General features: G+C 39.8%; 1 protein-coding gene across 1 annotated transcript in view; it reads left to right on the top strand.

The window, feature by feature from the left end:
* Nucleotides 1–20,702, top strand: part of CFAP47 (cilia and flagella associated protein 47) — a 360,776-nt gene that overhangs the window by 196,380 nt on the left and 143,694 nt on the right. Inside the window, exon 50 of the mRNA XM_075774464.1 lies at nucleotides 15,041–15,178. Coding sequence (XP_075630579.1) covers nucleotides 15,041–15,178 — 138 coding nt within the window. The remainder of the gene's footprint in view (nucleotides 1–15,040; nucleotides 15,179–20,702) is intronic.

Raw genomic sequence — 20,702 nt, forward strand, 5'->3', positions numbered from 1 at the left:
GCAAATTAATACCAGGTGGTAAAAGTCATGCCTTCAAAGGGACAGAGATGGCATGTTCAGATCGACATCTCCTGTGTTCCGTCATTCCTCTAACTTCTACTTCAATGGTTTCCATTATGTTTCGAATATTATATGTTCACCGAGTGAGAAAAAGAGAGAACAGTCAGTCTGTCTAACCTGACAGAAAAGTTATTGGTTCAAAGGCTGGGAAGCCATGAACACTCTTTTTTTCAGAAAACAGTTCGTTTATTTTATGTTTTAAAATAACTTGATAGAAGGCTGAAGTTATCCTTTGAAAAGAGGGAGGGCCAAGTTCTCTACCATCCACCCCCTGGCTCAGTGCTTGCTTTAATCACTACCTTAGAAACCCACATTCATTCTTCCTCTGGAGCAGGGACAGTTTTGGTTTTGTGACAGAGATTTGTGCACGCTCTCTAATCATTCAGCTGCTGTAGGAGGGAGAGAGGTGGAGGGAAGAAAGGGCACTGTTGCAGGTTTGAAAGGCAGCTGCTGATTTTGCTGTCTGATATTACGTGTGATAAAACCCTAAGTACCAGGTGTCCTATCTAAGGTAACATCAGTTTGGAAGGGCTTACTTTGTGGCTTCAAGAACAGAAGTCAGTCTGCTTCATCCTGTGCAAAGCTGGAATTTTCAGATCTTGGGAAACTTTAACATCAAAGCTGATGCATAGGAATTTTTGGCACTTTTAGGATTTTTCAGCAGCTAGCCTGAAGCTTGAGGATCACAAATAAAAAGTAGGTGATTCAAGTGGGAATTAGTTAGGACTCAGGAATCTTAGTCCTTTCTAGGTTCAAGATACTACAGGTAAAGGATAATTTAAACAGCCCAAAAGAAAGATACTCTTTATTCAGTTTGATGAATTAGTTTAGAGGGAAGTAAATAATCCATGGGGCAAATATGTTGTGACAGATACTAAAAAGCAATGCTCAAAAGCTATCCACAGGGTGAGTAAGTTTTATCCTGTGGGAAAAAAAGAACAAGTATTTAGACGTCTAGTTGAAGACTCTGTCATAGTGCTGATGGACGATATCAAGTTTAGAACTCCCTAACGTGTAAGCATAAAACTTTGTAACCTTGGTGTTCTAGTGCTGGTTTTGTCATACTAAAATAATTTCTCATAAAAGGACTTTTACCATATAAATTGTTGTACTGAGCAAATGGTCTGCATTTTTCCTTTACATTCAAAGTATTTTTTGTTGCAAAATTATATAGCTGAAAAATTATACTTCTTTTGCTTTCCTTCTAGCTATTTTACAATTGCTAGGCTAAAAATGGGCCCAGTTCTTTTCAAAGTCCATTTGGAAGCGTTCCAATAGGGGGCTAATATTATATGCTTCAGCTGTTTTGTAGCCATGTGACAGCTTTAACATAGAAAAAATAGCTAATAAACATCTCACACAAGGCTCTGGCACCAGATAAAATTCTTCAGCAATCTGTTTTCTAAGTAATAGAGCAATTTCCTCTAGGTTTGATAAAGCATCTTCTACATATTACTTTATCTTTTATCAAACTCTTATTTCTGCTTTCCGCAGAATAGACCAGAAGTTTTCCAGAATAGACCAAAGCTTATAACGCTTGAATATTTCTTGTGCAAAAATTACATACCTGTTATAGTCAATACCCTTTCCTCCATAAAAATTTACTAGCTTTTGGAAAGGAGCTTTCTAATTTTATGAATCACCTTTCATTTATTTTTTAAGTATATCTGTACTTAGTAGGCAGCACTTTTCCATGCTACGTGCAGTTTTTGAAGCTTATATTGAGGAAAAAAGGCAGTATATTACAGGCCATGGATTGTCACTTGAAGCTGTAGGGCAATTTTAATGAGATCATGCCAATACATTCTGGCCTGTAAATGAGTTGATTAAACTTGTTTGTTTAACAGTATTTCCTTTCAACACTTCTGTGACATCTGATTTAAAAAAAAAAAATAAAAAAAAATCCATTTCTTTGTTTGGAGGAATTCTATAAACGATCTACTGATCACTCTAATTCAATGCAATAAAAAAAGCACGTGCGAGAAGACTGTCTCTGTAGCTTGTCGTATTTCCAGCACCTGTCGGTACCTTTGCTTTAAGCGCTTCCTTTTTCAGCTGAGACACCCTAACATATTGAGACTAATTCATCTGCAATAAAGACAAGTTAGAAGGATCTTCTGGTTGCTTGATTACTGTGAATGGCTCTGGCATACTTCCACTGCTGGATCACTGGAGTTCCCTGAGGAAGGGCTACTCTATTTCTACATACCACCGCAAGATGATCCCCAGCACATCCTTCCATCTATCCCACTGCAGCTGGAGTTGCATACTCCAGTGCACTTTCACGTCATGCTTTCACTGTCACATTAAAAACAGACAGTGACAATTATAAATAAGACAATTCACCTCTTCATTAAATGCCGGAAAACCATATATGAATGATAGTTGACAGTGGGATTTGCCACTCACTCATTTCTCCTATCTGAGTCTTAAAGCTTATTCTGCTTCCTTTTCGTTGATGCAGGGAGCAAGTAATATAGTCCCAGTATACCAGCAAGTAGTGGGATTTACAGAAACTCTTTAGAATTTACATATATCGTCATAGAGGTTTTCCTATGCGAAATAGAGATTATAAAGTTTTATTGTAACCTACAGTAAATATCTTCTTTGTCAGTAGAAAAATTGCCAGAAGGAAAAATTAGCCAAAGCTATAGCTTACATAAATTACACTCATCTTTTAAATTTATCTTATCTCTTCTGTGGAACTTTTTTGAGGCAGCAACTATATGATGATTTCATTGGCCAGAAAAAAATAAGGAAAAAATTAAACACCCTCCTCCTACTCCCAAGCCCTATGCATATTAAGATCATGTTGGTTTATTTGGTATATTTAAACCAAAAACCAAACATTTCTGTATCTTCTCAGATTTGTGTGATGAATTCCATGGCCACATAGCCTTCTGTTCATGTTTCCAGTTAAAATATTGCAATATCGTAGGCTTTTATCATCTCTCTACACTGAAAAATATTCATGCACAATACATACCTTTCAAATAGTCGATTCAAATTATACAGAAAGGAAGAAGTCGAGTATTTCTGGCTTGCTTTATTGTATTCAGGAATGTGGTATTGTAGTGTAAAGGCAATGAGTCAGTCTAACATGTGGTATTGCAATTACAATTTTATTGGGAAATAAACCAGCCTGCCTCCTTTTAAAAGGATGCATCTTCTTTGAAGCAATATAAAACAAAGCTTCGGTATTAATACGTGGACTGAAGCTGTATAAAATATTTAAACATTGGATAGTAAAGCTAGAAAATTTGCAACAAGAATTTTTGACAAGAAACCTTTTAAAGCAATGTTGTGTCAGCAAAAAAGAAAACCTCCATAATTTATGTAATTTGTAATTATTCATTTTCAGTATAATTCTAGGAATACTTGTACTGTTGCTTTGGCAAGTTTAGTATTTAAGTATATGCCAAAGGACAGCTGAGAAGAGGAGTCATATTTTCTAAAATATTTAATCGTGGCATAATTCTGTGGCCAATTGAATCAGTGGGAATTGTATCTCTGTGATGTTCAGAACTGAGCAACTAGATGCAAGAAAAAACCCTGACCATTGGGGACTCTTATGTATGAACAAATTAGCATTTATCAGTTGCGTTGCAGAATCAATAAGGTAATGTAAGATACTGCTGCCTTTGCTAAAGACAATGTAAGCAGCAGTGGGTTCTGTAGGATGGCAGTGCATTCACACCTGAACGACTAATACTTCCTGTATCAAAGACCTTTCAGACTATAGGAGCCGAGCTTAGCAGAACCTTATGAAAAAATGTAAATATGCTTATTTGTTATTTTAAATCTGTCATTTTTAATGCAGTGTTTCTGCACCTTCCCAATGCATTTTTTATGACTTCATAGAATGCTAAGGACTTTGTATTACTCTTCATTGTATAAAACTCTTTTTCTCGTCCTGCAAAACACGTTTTGATTGGATTTCTTTTCTTTTTTTTTTTTTTTTGTAGCCCATAATTTGAATAAATTCATATATTTATGTATCATTAGCTATATCCTCCAATAGTGGTCATTGGATTGCACCATACACTCCTGACCATTATGCTTAGGAATTCTTCCTAGGAAAATATTCTGCCATAATTTAAAGACTCAAGTCATGCAGAGCAGACTACATGTTAACTGTCCTCACTGATAAGGATTCTGCATTCTATATTTGACTTGAAATTAATACATTTTTTTGTTGTTATTTTCTGTTCTTGACAGCAATGATTTTCTTCCCCTCCCCCCCCCCAAAAAAAAAAAAATTAAATAGCTTTGAGCCAGTAGTGGATACTTTGGTGCCCATGAAAATTATGGAAGACAATTTATGAATATTTTAAGATTAAGCAGATAAACTGCTTAAAATGTATGCCATCTGTAGTACAACTGATTATTTTTTATTGAAATACTTTGTCAGATATAATTGAGTGCCTAGCAGAGATGTGAATGCATTACATCAATACAGTCACCTTTATCGATCAAGGTTTTAACCTCATTGTTATTAATTCTGTTTGTTTGAGATCTGTTTTCCATAAAGAAGGAAAATTGAGTGTCAACAATTATAGTGTAATTCTTCACTGATTTTTTGATCGTGCGATTGCCGGATTATCAGTGCAATGGTTTAGCAATTCCAGTAGTTTTTAGTTACCATAGTTATTCCACTAGCTCTTGAAATATTCTTGGACATTAGCAATTTACATTTCTGGAATTTTTCAAGCAGTCCAAGATTTGCTGCAAATAAAAATAGTTTAGTCAGAGTTCTTCAGCCAATTATTTTGATGCTTTTGAGAGCATGTTTTGTGCAGAGCCAAAAAAAAGTTACTGTTTTACCATCCCCCTACTTACTGATGAAATAAAAATTTTAAATTGTGAACACTCATGTTCTGTCCCTCTTTTCTCACATGCACACAGGCACAATACAATATTCTGAATTACAGGCAATTGGTAAAGAAAACCCTCCATTGTCACTGGAAGCAAGGACTACAAGAAACAATTACTTAACTCTTAAAATTAATTGTAACAAGGTATTCTCTACTGTAAGGAGGCTTTAGAATTTATGAATTTAGTTATTGTCAGCATTTAGTCAAGTATTTTTAATCAACTTGAAAGCTATAATTTTGCATTTTTTACTCATTTTCTTATAATTCTGATGTCTTTCAAGTATATCGAGAGGATGTTATTTAAAATTAACGAAGTCTTTCTCTTGCACTTTCCTTCTCTCTAATATTGTGTTGCAATAGCCCAAAATTATACTAGGATTATATATTGAGACATAAAATCAGATTAATTAGTCAGTATTTATCCTAAGATCCATTAGCTATTAGTGCCATCAAATATGTCCTCTTACATCAATATTTATATACCTTGAGCATTTTATTCCGACTTCATTCCCCTGAGCTTTCCATAATGATTTTATTTTTTTATTGTACTTACACATCTACCTTCTCTTTGAAGATTTTTTTTTTTTTAAAATTTCAATAATTTCCTGAACTTGCAATCACTCTCCTGCTTATTTGGACACAATTTCTGGCTTTGGCACTGTGACTAATTTTAGGAATTTGTAAAATATTTTATTTAATTTTTTTTTGTTTGGTTGGTTTGGTTTTAATTATTTTTATTTTATGATTTTATTTATACTTTAATAGATTTTTCTTAACAGAGGGAAGAAAATCTGGGATTCTAATATTGTTAAATTTAAAATTATATAGTTCCTTTCTCTGGATTTAAATACACATGTATTTCAATTTTTTTGGTTCTGTTTTCAACTTTGGTGTTTTATACCTGTGCTACCCAGTTGCTGTCTCTCAGAGAAAAAGAAACAGTGGCAATGTGAAGATGATAAACCTTGCTTCTCTGTAGCAATTTAATGTAATCTTTCTTAGCAGAAATAATTTGTCAGTATTTGTCATGTTGAAATTGCCACCTGGTGTAGCTATCATTGAGCATATCATGAACAAATTTTGCTTTTCCAAGACTTCATGGTAGCATTTGACTTTAGTTATGTTTTATTTGCCTCTTTTCTTTTTTCTTTCAAGAGTAACATCCTTCTAGCATAATATTATTATCAAAACTGATCATTAGGCCATTTAATTAAGATTGATGTCTCCTGAAATGAAATGGAACTGGAATGTTTAGAAGCATGAATGCAGCCTTCTGCAGAAGTCTGTGATTAAGGGAAGAAATATAAGCCTCGAGGACTGTAAATGAGATGGGTGTGTACAGGCATGTGTACAAGAAGCTTCACCAGCTCCTGGCTGCTAAGTCACAGCAGCTTCCTGAGCCACTTGTTGTGACCGATGTGGTGCCGTCTCTCCTCCCCATTGCTACTCCCTTTTGCAGGTCCCATGTGGGCCTTGCTATTTAGCTTTAGCTATTCCTCCTAGTAAGATGCTCCTCGTAAGATGTGGTCTGTTACAGCACATCTATCCTACTCAAAGCTGGAGAAACAAAAAATACCATTAAATGTAGATATTTTAAAATCAAATTGTTCTGTGACTCTCATAAAATTATATTAATTCTCAATTTCAAATTAAAAAAGCTCCACTATGAATAATTTTCTGTCGTGGTTTTACCCCAGCCGTCCAGCTGAGCACCACGCAGCCGCTTGTTCACTTCCCCCCCCCCCCCCCCCAGTGGGATGGGGAGGAGAATGGGAAGGAAAAAGACAAGACCTGGTGGGTTGGTATAAGGACAGTTTACTAGGATTGCAAAGGGAGAGGGGAAGACAAGACAAAACAAAACAAAACAGTACTTAACAGAGTATACGAAACTGATGATACAGAGTGCAGTTTCTCACCCGAGGACCGTACAACTCAGACCGCACGCTCAGACCTGCCCCGAAACCGGACTGTCCCCGAGCCACGCGTCCTGAAGCTGCTGCCGCCCCTCCCCGGCTAGCCCCCTTTTATGCTGAGCATGATGTCACATAGTATGGAATACCCCCTTTGGCTCGTTTGGGTCACCTGTACTGTCTTTGTCCCCTCCCAACTCCTTGTGCACCCCCAGCCGTCCCGCTGGCAGGGCAGTGCGAGGAGCAGAAAAGGCCTTGGCCCCGCGTAAACACTGCTCAACAACAGGTCCATAGAACAAAAACATCTCTATATTATCAGTGCTGTCTCCAGCACAAATCCAAAACATATCCCCACACTAGCTACTACGAAGAAAAATCAACCCTCTCAGCTGAAACCAGGACATTATCCACCCCTTATTCCATACTATTTACGTCATGCCCAGGTCCCACACAATTCAATACATCCTCATTAACCACTACCACCTTTCTCATCCCTTAATAGTATATTAATATCATTCCCTTAGTCTGTGGACTACCCTCTTAAAATGTCAATAAATGTCCACAAAATGTCCATTGGGTTCACTTGGTCCACAACCTTGGGCTCCATCCACCATGGTGGTCACTCAGGACAGGACAGGTGGTTGACATGTGGAGTTATTGGGCACCAAAACCAGCTCAGGTCAGGTCCACTGCTGCACTTGCGCTGCTTCCTGTAAGGCTTGTTCTCTATTGGTTCAGGTGGTTTCTGCTACAGTAATTCCTGTAACAAGCAACTCAAATCATGGGTTACAACAATTTAAAAGTATTTCCATTACAATCTCCACCCCTGGTGCCTTCGAGTCAGACCATCAAGTTTATCATTGCAATGAACACCTCCCCTTGCCCCTGCTCCGGCTTGAACTTATCCTCAGACTGCGGTCCCTTAGGGGTGTACCTGCTCCAAGTAGAGCCTTATCCATGAGACACAGTTTCTCCAGGGGTACACCTGCTGTGGCATAGACGCAACCACGGCCCCAGACGCTTTGAGATATACCTGCTGCGGCACCAGTTGCTAAGGCCAGTTCTAATTCCATCATCGCAGTATTCATCCTTCGTTAATTTAGCTGATTCTTACTGTAATACCATTGATATAGCATATAACAATTGTAGTAATGATAAGATACGACAGGGTTATTTTAACAGTTAACAATATACATTCCAATTTATTGGCTATTCTCACCTAGAATCAGATCCCCTTGAGGTACACACCGGACTTCCCCATCTTTCCGCATCACCCACCAGGTGCACCCAGGTCCTTGAGCAAAAGCAATCCCACGGATGGGTTTGCCTGTGCCTGAAGCAGGGCTAACCCAGACTGTCTTCCCTAACAAATTCTTCATGCGCACTACAGGAACTTTGTCTCCTTCTACTGGGCGTGGGAATTTTGATTGTGCAGGGCCAGCTCGACTGGTAGACCCCCTAGTATTAACTAACCAGGTGGCCTTCGCTAAATGTGTGTCCCAATGTTTGAAAGTCCCACCACCCATTGCTCTCAACGTAGTTTTTAGCAGTCCATTGTATCGTTCAACTTTCCCGGAGGCTGGTGCATGATAGGGTATGTGATATACCCACTCAATACCATGCTCTTTGGCCCAGGTGTCTATGAGGTTGTTCCGGAAATGAGTCCCATTGTCTGATTCGATCCTCTCTGGGGTGCCATGTCGCCACAGGACTTGCTTTTCAAGGCCCAGGATAGTGTTCCGGGCAGTGGCGTGGGGTACAGAATATGTTTCCAGCCATCCAGTGGTTGCTTCCACCATTGTAAGAACATAACGCTTGCCTTGGCGGGTTTGTGGGAGTGTGATGTAATCAATCTGCCATGCCTCCCCGTATTTATATTTCAGCCACCGTCCTCCATACCAGACAGGCTTAACCCGCTTGGCCTGCTTAATGGCAGCGCATGTTTCACATTCATGGATAACCTGTGAGATAGCATCCATGGTCAAGTCCACCCCTCGATCACGGGCCCATCTATATGTCGCATCTCTTCCTTGATGGCCTGATGTGTCATGGGCCCAGCGAGCTATAAATAATTCACCTTTATGTTGCCAGTCCAAATCCACCTGAGCCACCTCAATCTGAGCAGCCTGATCTACCTGCTGGTTGTTTTGATGTTCCTCAGTAGCCCGACTCTTGGGTACGTGGGCATCCACATGACGCACTTTCACAACAAGCTTCTCTAGCCGGGCAGCAATATCTTGCCATAATTCGGCAGCCCAAATGGGTTTGCCTCTGCGCTGCCAGTTGCTCCGCTTCCACTGCTGTAACCACCCCCACAGGGCATTGGCCACCATCCATGAATCAGTATAGAGGTAAAGCATTGGCCACTTTTCTCTTTCAGCAATGTCTAAAGCCAGCTGGATGGCTTTCACCTCTGCAAACTGGCTCGATTCGCCTTCTCCTTCTGCAGCTTCCGTGACTCGCCGTGTAGGACTCCATACAGCGGCCTTCCACCTTCGATGCTTTCCCACGATGCGACAGGACCCATCAGTGAAGAGGGCATATGGCTTCTCATCTTCTGTTAGTTTATTATACAGTGGGGCTTCTTCAGCACGTGTCACCTCCTCCTCTGGTGACATTCCAAAGTCTTTGCCTTCTGGCCAGTCTGTGATCAGTTCCAGAATTCCTGGGCGATTGGGGTTTCCTATTCGAGCTCGTTGTGTGATCAGTGCAACCCACTTACTCCACGTAGCATCGGTTGCATGGTATGTAGAGGGAGCCCTCTTTTTGAACATCCAACCCAGCACTGGCAGTCGAGGTGCCAGGAGGAGCTGTGCTTCGGTGCCAATCACTTCTGAAGCAGATCGAACCCCTTCATATGCTGCCAATATCTCTTTTTCAGTTGGAGTGTAGCGGGCCTCGGATCCTCTGTATCCCCGACTCCAAAACCCCAGGGGTCGACCTCGAGTCTCCCCTGGTGTTTTCTGCCAAAGACTCCAGGTAGGGCCATTCTCCCCAGCTGCGGTGTACAGCACATTTTTTACATCTGGTCCTGCTCGGACTGGCCCAAGGGCCACCGCATGAACTATTTCTTGTTTAATTTGTTCAAAGGCTTGTCGTTGCTCAGGGCCCCATTCAAAATCGTTCTTCTTCCGGGTTACATGGTAGAGAGGGCTTACAATGAGACTGTAATTCGGAATGTGCATTCGCCAGAAGCCCACAACGCCTAGAAAAGCTTGTGTCTCCTTTTTATTGGTTGGCGGAGACATGGCTGCTATTTTGTTAATCACATCCATTGGGATCTGACGACGCCCATCTTGCCATTTTATTCCTAAAAACTGAATCTCCTGTGCAGGTCCCTTGACCTTACTTCGCTTTATGGCAAAACCAGCTTTCAGAAGGATTTGGATTATTTTCTTCCCTTTCTCAAAAACTTCTTCTGCCGTGCTGCCCCATACAATGATGTCATCAATGTATTGCAAATGTTCTGGAGCTTCACCCCGTTCCAATGCACTCTGGATCAGTCCATGGCAAATAGTGGGGCTGTGTTTCCACCCCTGGGGCAGTCGATTCCAGGTGTACTGGACACCCCTCCAAGTGAAGGCAAACTGTGGCCTGCACTCTGCTGCCAAAGGGATCGAGAAAAATGCATTAGCGATATCAATTGTGGCATACCACTTGGCTGCCTTTGACTCCAGTTCATATTGAAGTTCTAGCATATCCGGCACGGCAGCACTCATGGGCGGTGTGACTTCATTCAGGCCACGATAGTCTACCGTCAGCCTCCACTCTCCATTGGACTTCCGCACTGGCCATATGGGGCTGTTAAAGGGTGAGCGGGTTCTGCTGATCACTCCTTGGCTCTCCAGTTGACGAATCAGCTTATGGATGGGAATCAGGGAGTCTCGGTTGGTGCGATATTGCCGCCGGTGCACCGTTGTGGTAGCGATTGGCACCTGTTGTTCTTCAATCCTCAGCAACCCCACAATAGAAGGGTCCTCTGAGAGTCCAGGCAAAGTAGATAATGGTTCAATTTTCTCCGTCTCCAAGGCAGCTATACCAAAAGCCCATCTATACCCTTTTGGGTCCTTGAAATACCCTCTCCTGAGGTAGTCTATGCCCAGGATGCATGGAGCCTTTGGGCCAGTCACAATGGGGTGCTTTTCCCAGTCCTTCCCAGTTAGACTTACTTCAGCTTCCAGTAAAGTCAGCTGTTGCGATCCCCCTGTCACTCCAGAAATAGAGATGTGTTCTGCTCCTTCATAGCTTGATGGCATTAAAGTACACTGTGCACCGGTGTCCACTAGAGCCTTGTACTCCTGTGGATCTGACGTGCCAGGCCATCGGATCCACACAGTCCAATAAACCCGATTGTCCCTTTCCTCCACCTGGCTGGAGGCAGGGCCCCTCTAATCCTGCTCATCATATTCGCTACTCACTTCTTGCAAAAAGGACTTGGAAGTCCCTTCAAGAGGATCATACATATGAGTAGGCCTTCCACTCGCTCTGGGGAACTGCCCACTGGAAACTGGAGCGGCATTTTTCCTGGAAGAATTCCCTTTTGTGGCTGTTTTACTTTGCAGCTCATGTACTCGTGCCCGTAGCATTGAGGTAGGCTTTCCATCCCACTTCCTCATGTCCTCTCCATGGTCACACAGGTAAAACCACAGGGTACCTCGTGGTGTGTACCCTCTATATCCTCTCTCTTGAACAGAGAAATGCTTGCTCTGAATAGCCGAAACACTGGTCCGTACAGGTGGGGAATAAGACATATCCTCTCTAAGTTGCTGGAACTCCCGGGACAGTTTCTGGGACAGTTTCTCCACCGCCGAAATGAGGGAGGAAGAGAGACTTTCTTCATACTGACGGAGTCGGCCAGCCACTTCATCCACTGTTGGTGCCTCTTCAGGTTTCCAGTCCATTACTGCTAGTGAGTTGGCGTACGATGATGGTGCACTTCGCACAAACTTCCGCCACATGGGTCGTGTGCACTGGACTTCATCAGGGTCTGTGGGTAACTGCGCATTGTCTGGATCATAATAAACCAACTCCCGCACAGCTAATTCCCTCAGGTACTGGATACCTCGCTCCATGGTGGTCCACTTGCTTGGCCGACATACAACATCTTCACTGAAAGGATACCTTTCCTTCACACTTGACAAGAGTCTCCTCCAGAGGCTGAGAGTTTGTGTCTTTTTCCCAATTGCCTTGTCAATGCCCCCTTCCTTGGACAGGGATCCCAACTGTTTGGCCTCCCTGCCGTCTAATTCCAGGCTACTGGCCCCATTATCCCAGCATCGGAGCAGCCAGGTAATGATGTGCTCACCTGGATGGCGGCTGAAATCTTTTCTCATATCTCGCAACTCACTCTGGGACAGGGATCGAGTGATTACCTCTGGTTCTGGCTCTTCCTCCTGTGATGGTCCTGGTTCATCATCATCCTTCACTAAGCGAACTGACTTCTTTGTGTATTTCTTCTTCTGTATAGGGGCGACTGATACTGGTACTGGTTGGTTTTCTGGTTCACCTTCAGTCCCTGTCACAAGGGTTTGAGTAGCTACAGTGTCTGTTGCAGGGATTCGGGTAGCCACAGGGGTTGGGGTAGCCGCTGTGCCTGTCACGGGGGTTTGGGTAGCTGTCGTGCCTGGTGTGAGGTCTGGAATAGCCGCGGGGGTTGGGGTCGCTGCGGTGCCTATTGAGGGATCTGGAGTAGCCGTGGGTGTTGAGGTAGCTGCCATGCCTGTTGTGGGGGCTGGGGTAGCTGTGGTGTCAGTGGGTTTGTTTTCCCTCTCTTTCCCCTGATGACACTGCCTATTATCGAGCAGTGTTTGGTAGATCGAGGCCAGGGCCCAGCACAGTGCAGTAAGTTGTGCCTCCTTGGAATAGCCACAGCATTTTCCCTTCAAATATTCTATCACTTTCTCAGGGTTCTGTAGTTGTTCGGGGGTAAAGTTCCAAAACATTGGGGGTGAGAAGGTCTCTAGATATCTGCCCACACACTCCCACATGCCATGCCAGCCCTGACTATTCAGCCTCGGGGCAGGTGTCTGAGTGATATTCTTAAAACATCTTTTTGCAACCTTAAACAAAACTTGAAACACAATCAGGAGACATAATAATATGAACACAATGGTTTGAACATCCCAAGAATAATCAAAATTTTCAAAAGCTGCTGCAACTAACCTATAGGGAAAAAGGGGAATGAAAGAGCAGGAGTAAGTATCCCCCTCTGTCTTCCCTGTGGATTGAATGCGATTATTAATCAATTCAAAGAGATATCCAAGGCATGGGCATGACAGCAAAACCCAATACAAGTACCAAATTAAACTCATAATCATTGATGTTATCATATCATAAGTTGATATCACACAATACAGCAACATGAGAACCTGGACCCCTCTCCCGGAGGTGATAAACAGCAACATTGCAAGGAATGCATACAGCACGTAGGGGTTTAGATACCACAGCCACGTGATGAAATAAAACACCATTGTGACCACCGGCTATTTAAAATAATACAATAAATACTTATAACAACTTTGTTTTAACACACTAGGGGCAGATCTGTCATTATCTCAACCCTTCGTGCCCCACGTTGGGCGCCAAAAAGGACTGTCGTGGTTTTACCCCAGCCGTCCAGCTGAGCACCACGCAGCCGCTTGTTCACTTCCCCCCCCCCCCCCCCAGTGGGATGGGGAGGAGAATGGGAAGGAAAAAGACAAGACCTGGTGGGTTGGTATAAGGACAGTTTACTAGGATTGCAAAGGGAGAGGGGAAGACAAGACAAAACAAAACAAAACAGTACTTAACAGAGTATACGAAACTGATGATACAGAGTGCAGTTTCTCACCCGAGGACCGTACAACTCAGACCGCACGCTCAGACCTGCCCCGAAACCGGACTGTCCCCGAGCCACGCGTCCTGAAGCTGCTGCCGCCCCTCCCCGGCTAGCCCCCTTTTATGCTGAGCATGATGTCACATAGTATGGAATACCCCCTTTGGCTCGTTTGGGTCACCTGTACTGTCTTTGTCCCCTCCCAACTCCTTGTGCACCCCCAGCCGTCCCGCTGGCAGGGCAGTGCGAGGAGCAGAAAAGGCCTTGGCCCCGCGTAAACACTGCTCAACAACAGGTCCATAGAACAAAAACATCTCTATATTATCAGTGCTGTCTCCAGCACAAATCCAAAACATATCCCCACACTAGCTACTACGAAGAAAAATCAACCCTCTCAGCTGAAACCAGGACATTTTCCCAAAACCTTAATAAGAAACAGTTACATAAGTTTTCTGTGGGAGACGGTTTCACATAAATTCTAATGATCTCAAATGGGAAAAATTCTTACCGTATAATACATAAAATGTCACCTCCTTAAATTAGTTTTTCATTGTACATATGAGGCAAGAATTAAACCCGCAACATATATTCATTTCAGCTTTGAAACTCTCCAGAATGTATTGAAATATTGAGGGACAGTCATTTAGATAAAATAGTAATAATATGTATTATTTTCAAAAATTGATGTAGATTTAAAATTCTTAGACAGAGATACATAATGCAAGAAACAGAACCTGCTTATTTAAAGCCAGTATATCAAATCTTCCAGAATAACATTAATGTTATTTACAGAAACCATGTAACTACTAGATTTTTAAAATTAGATTTTATATTATCAAATAGAAATCTGCCAATTTAAAAATCCTGATTTTACAATCTCTATCTTCCCTAAATACTTGATTACAACTTAACATACAATACAAACATGTATCACATGAATATTTTAACTAATTACTATTACATTTATTATCTTACAGTAATAGAATGAGACACTGTGATTTAAAAAAATAACAGCAACAATCAGGAGTACGTATAGAAAATTGTGCTGGAAAGAAAGATATTATTGTCCACCATATTTTATAATTTTTAAAAAATGGGTTTGCTTGTATTTCTTATTACTGATCATTCCAGGTACTTATTACTGATCTGTTAGGGTAAGTAGAAAAACACTTTTGAGAGAAAAAATGGTTAATTTCCTTGGACTCACTCAAGACATATTTTTTATTATCATAAATTATAATTGGATGGCTGACACCTGGAAAGAAAGTTTTACTTCTTTTTTTGTTTGTTTTGAACTGAGAAAATACTTGTACATGTCTGGCAGACTGTTTTATAAAGCTAATGCTCCGGCTAATATAACACCTGGCATCTATTTGTTTTAGGTGTAATTTCATTTGTTGCTGAAGATGAAGACCAACAGCAGTCTCGACATAACAGCTCACCAGAGAAGACAGATGGTGAACAGGCCCTTCAGAAATTGTCAACAGAGACACCACAAACTGTTGATGCAGCAAACATGGGTATGTTTGTTATTATGGATAAGTTCATTGTCAGTTTGTATAAACTTACATCAATTTATTTTTAAATTAAATGTATATTTAGTATGCCAGGCCACATGCCTGCCAACAGTATTAAGTCAAATGTTTGTTCCAGGCATTCCAGAAACTTCTCCTTTTCATGATGTTTGAAACATTTTTACGAATTTTAAGCTAAGCTTGTTTTTTGGGTTTTTTGGGTTTTTTTTTCTCTTTCTTGCAACGATGTCACTGAATCTCACTTGTTGTTGGAGAGGGGCAGCATTTATTAAATGCTTTCTTTTAAAAGCATCCAATAATATTAATAGTGCTGATGTCAAAGCAGGCTGTTTCTGAAATTCACATCACTCCACTTAATTCCACTGCGAAAAACCTTTTTTTTTTAGCTGTCAGTCCTTTGGTCATGTTCCTTTGGTCAGTTATAGTAAAATCGAGAGGAGAAAACTCCAGAATACATGGTTACTTTCAGATTGTCACCTCCTAGTTTATTCTAAACAGTTTCTGCATTATTTTTGAGATTTTGAGTGTTCCATAATAATACTTTTGTGATTACAAATATGCACACCAAATAGACAAAGGTAGGTTTTTTGGTTTGTTTTTAAATGCATTTCTCCATTTTCTTCTTTACATTTGCAAGTTAAGCTTTGCCTATAGAACTGTGCTTTTTATGCTTTTAATACCTAATCTGGAATTTATTTAAATTATCAAGAATTATGTTAGATAGATAGCTAAAGCATATTTCTCGCAAGGAAAACTATCATGGAAAGTTCTTCTTAACTGTAAAATATCGTTGTTTTAATCAACATTTAGGTTTTAGGAAATTGAGAAGAGCTTGCAATTGGATATTTCTTTGTGCATTTTCACTTTAACAATTTATCTAGTTTTCAAAAGAATTAAAAGCTAATTTTATTAATAAATAATAATAAATAATTTGAGTTAATCCAATGTGAATATCAGAAAGTCTATTAATACCTGTGTTTAATAAAATGTAGAGACTCAGCGATTAGTATCCCATCTCTGATCTGAAGCGATCCCAAGGATTTGCAGTCTGTATAGACAGGACAGAGGCAGGAAGACGACAGTAGCTCATAGAAGTGAAATGACTCTCCGTGATCATACCAGTAGCTTAATGTTGGGGAGTATTAAAAATAAATAAATAATGTTTTCCCTGTCAATGGATATACATTATCTCTCTAATCTACCAGATTCTGTTTTGCTAAATATTTTACATAAATTTGGAAACACTTATTTTACATAGCTGAGACTCCTAGTGTACTTAGCTTTGTGGTGTGCAGTCCACTTCTTTTAAATAGCTGTAGTTAAAACTAACAAAAGATAGTAAAATGTTTTCTGAGATTATGTAGTTCTTATACAACATCAGGTCTTCTAAAATGTTATTTTTGTGCAAAATGTTGATAATACGAGTTTAAAATAGAAAGGGAATAGATGTGGAAGAGAATGATGTAACAGGACATGGCAAAATGCCGTTTTCAAAAGGGGACAGAGGATATTCAAAAAGAAAATAAGGTGACCAAAGAACTAAGGTTTTCCCACAGTTTTTATGATACAAATAAGACTGTTGCAACAGTGGTAAAATAATAACAAAAAAGCAAAAGGCAAGTCAGTGCTTGACAAATTGAGGGATACGGGCTTGAGAAGAAGTCTAGATATATTAAACAGAGGATTTTCAAAGCCAAAGGAAAAAAATATAAACTAAATCTGAAAAGAAATAGAGTTTTGTGAGCACAGTACAGATTCAGTTCTCCTGTCTGTTATGTTTAAGGGGTTCACTAATGTTGAACAGTAGTGGTTTTTTAAAATTGTGGCATGAAGAGAGCTAGAAATAGGAGAAAGTCCTTAAGAATGCAGTTCTAAAGAAAGGAAATAATCAGTATTTAGCTTTCACTGCTTTTTAAGGTTCAAGAATATTTCCTTGCATTTTCCTCCTACAGCTAGCTTTTGTCATTTGAATTTTCATGTACAGGAACATGGAAGTTGGTTGACATTAAAACTCACACAATGCATCATTGTAAGTTTACAGAAGAAGGATTTTAACAAAGACTAGATTAAGGTAGTATATGCAGGCAATGCAGTAGAGATGAGAATTAGCAGATTTTGAGATATTAGGAGGAATTAATTGTAAAAGAAATATAAATTGTGGTGCCAAGTACAGGGAAATATTGGACATAATCTTCAAATCTCTACTGAAAGCCTGCAAATATTTGTGAATTTAGTTATACTTCTATTGTGCAAATTAAACACTTCTGCTTATGAGATATTTAGGCTTTGCAAAGTTAGGAATCATCAGTCCAAAACTTAGTAGAGGCTGTAATTGAAAGTAACTGAAAATAGAAGGTTAAGTAAGAAAATAGAAGGTTAAGTAACAAAATAGAAGGTTAAGTGAGTTGATTTCTCAATACTGTCCTTATCATTGATATGAACTGAGGGCATTGTTTTTAGATAGAAAATCCAATGCAAGTTCACTAACTCAAGTTTCATGACTGCTAGCAATGTTTAGGGCATCCTTAGGATTGCTTTCTAAAGTGGACTTAAAAGTAGGACATGAAATGACTCTTCCCTAATACAGTCTATGACTATCACAGCTGGGGAAAGTATCTGCTGAAAATGGCTAAATAGAGATGGAGTATAACAGGGTGTGATCTGACTTATACGATAGTAGTAGTCTTTTTCTGAACTTACTTCAAAGAGGAACTAAGAGTCTTAGCTTTATGCTACACATTTTTCTTTTATACCTATATTGTTACTGTAGCTTTTCATAAAAGTTAATTATTCTCGGCCTTTCGGAATAGAATGATTGATGGATATTTCTGAGATTTAGGATTTCTTAATTGCAAGGTGCATACCATTAGTAGAATGCAAACCACTTGCATTTGACTAGAGGCATCACACACTGAAGATGTGCATTTTGGAGCTGAGAATCCCCAGGGCTACTGTAACCAATCTGGGGTAACAGAAAATAGTGGAATTCTCATGTAGAGAAAATTAATATACAGACTTGTATCGGTAGAGGCCAAAACAAGTGTGAGGTTGTCCATAGCTGAATAAGGTTAGAAAAAAATCTCTAATGATAAACACATGTACACCAAAAATTTTTGTCCCTCTGTCACTCAGTGAAAACTATTCCTTTAAACATACTAGAAGCTACTACCTTGTACACACACCTTAATATTCAATATCATCTTCAGGTACACACAAATATGCATTATATAAGTATATACATGTGTATTTACCTTATTTTCCTTCTCCAAATTACATTTTATGTTTGACTGTAGGAGATGATAATTTCTAAAATAGTTTTCTTATATTCTTTTCATAATTTCTGCCAAAATCATTCACTATACTCTTCCAAAAAGGTAATGATTCTCAAATTTCTTCATGATTTTTTTCTCCTTCAGAAGCAGTTAAGAAAAAGCACATTTAGTGCTTGCAGTAAAAAACCATTGATACAGCAATCCTTATGACAAATCCTTTTTATGCTGCCTTATACCACAGGAAAAAAAAAGAAAACAAACCAAAACCCAAACAGAAAAATGTCTGCAGCACAGATGTAGTGACAGGGGCTTGCTCCTTTCTAAACTGACATGGGATTTTAGTTCTTTCCAAAGCATATTTCTGTCTTTTGAAAGAAGAGGTCCTAGGGTTTTTTTCTCATGGGAGCCAAAAGTACGACAAGGCTAAGTGGTTGCTAAGACTGAAAGTAGGATGCAGCTGATCTTTAGATATTCCTAAAGTGCTAAAATCATAAATAAATATTAGTCATTAAGAGATATTTGTTTCACAGTCTGACTAAATGCTGTGAAGCCTCTGACACTTGTCAAAATTCCTGTCAAAGTAGAGGACATTTTTCTGCTCTACTATGGAGTCCATGGCAACTTTTTAAACTGATCTTGCCCTTGGACAATTGCCCCTGCATTGTGCTTTTTGCTGCTTAGCGTGTGGGCAATAGGGAGGATGCTTGGCTCAGCTTCTGCTAGACCAGCTCAGCCGTCCTCAGGAGTCTGATCCGACAGCTCCCCTGTAAAGAAGAGTCGAGAGTGTGAAGCTGGTGCAGTTGCTGCAGTGGCTAAAGCTTGCACTGCTTGTGCAAATCCCCCTCTCCTCTTCCAGGATCCTTCCCTCTCTCTCTCCCCAGCAGCAAACCTGCACAGAGCTGGCACTTAAGCAACAGCTTTTAATGTTCCTGCCAGCGGTGATGTCTCACAGAGCTGAGCGCTACAGATGCAGAATGTTTGTTTGTACAACACAAGGGAATTTTGCATGTGCTGTTGTCTTATTCTGGCTGCCCTAAGCATTGCCTTTATCAAAAGATTATACTTCCCATTGTGCTCGTCTTATGGAATGCATTTACATTTTTATGCCATTGCCAAGTTTTTGAATTTCTTTGTACTTAAAAGGGATAACATCAAAAAGATACGCTACTTGTAAATAAGCCATGATAAAAAAGCATAGTCAAAGTGGTTAGGCCAGGCGTTCATTTTGGCAAAGCCTGTTTTAATTATCTTTTAAAGCTAATTTATCCTTCAACCAGGCCTTCAATGACAGGTGACATTTTCTAGACTAGGTTGTCATTGTAGTTCTCGTGATATGTCTCTGACAGTTAAGCGTCTTTCCCATTGTCTTTGAAAACAACTGCTTCTGAGCAGGTTCATTGAGGAGCTGACGCCTTTGAAAGGTAATGATTACTTGCACATGTGGTCCTCTCGGGCTTTCAGGCTTAAAATCAATCCCTGAGAGCTGAACATCTGTGGTAGCACGCCAGGGTGGGTATTCACAGAAGGAAGATAATGAAATAATTTCTTTGTTCTAGCAACTGTTAAAGGTGATTAAGAGGAAAACAGAACTCAGGATGGTGACAATTTAAAATAAGATTTTCCATTTATTCATAATAATTTTTTAAAAAGATCATAAGAACTGAGTATATAATGATAAATGTTAGGATTATTCAGTATAAATGCAACAATATGATTAAGATACCTGTAATGTATTAAAGGTATAATTGATATATCTCGTATGTATATTTATTTCTGGAATTACTATCTTTCTAACAGGATTTTTTAAAAAACATTTTGAGTTATCTACCTCATAAATTTTGATTGTGTAGTTAATCTATTTTTAGTCTAATCTACACACTGTATGTTCAAGCATATTGTGGTCCACCTTCACATTAGTTTGTTTTAGTTGAGTCTCCCTCTTCAGGAAAAAAACCCCCAAACAGTTACAGAAGGGATATCCAACGAGAATAATCCCCGTGTAAACTGCATGCATGTTTGAAAATGTGAAACACCAACCAGGGCTTGCTTTTTTTTTTTTGATAGCATTTTAGCATTTGCAGCTATACTTATGCTAGTGCATACAAGCTTTTGGGGATGGTTTAGCATATGTAGAACATTAAGGATTAGACAGTTTTATGCTTTTTTCCTTTGTCAAAAAGAATGTTCAATTATTGTTAGCTTTCTCAGTAGGTGCCCTTCTGCAGTTCTGCAGTCTG

Source organism: Balearica regulorum, chromosome 1 (assembly GCF_011004875.1).
Source record: "Balearica regulorum gibbericeps isolate bBalReg1 chromosome 1, bBalReg1.pri, whole genome shotgun sequence".
Lineage (NCBI taxonomy): Eukaryota > Metazoa > Chordata > Aves > Gruiformes > Gruidae > Balearica > Balearica regulorum.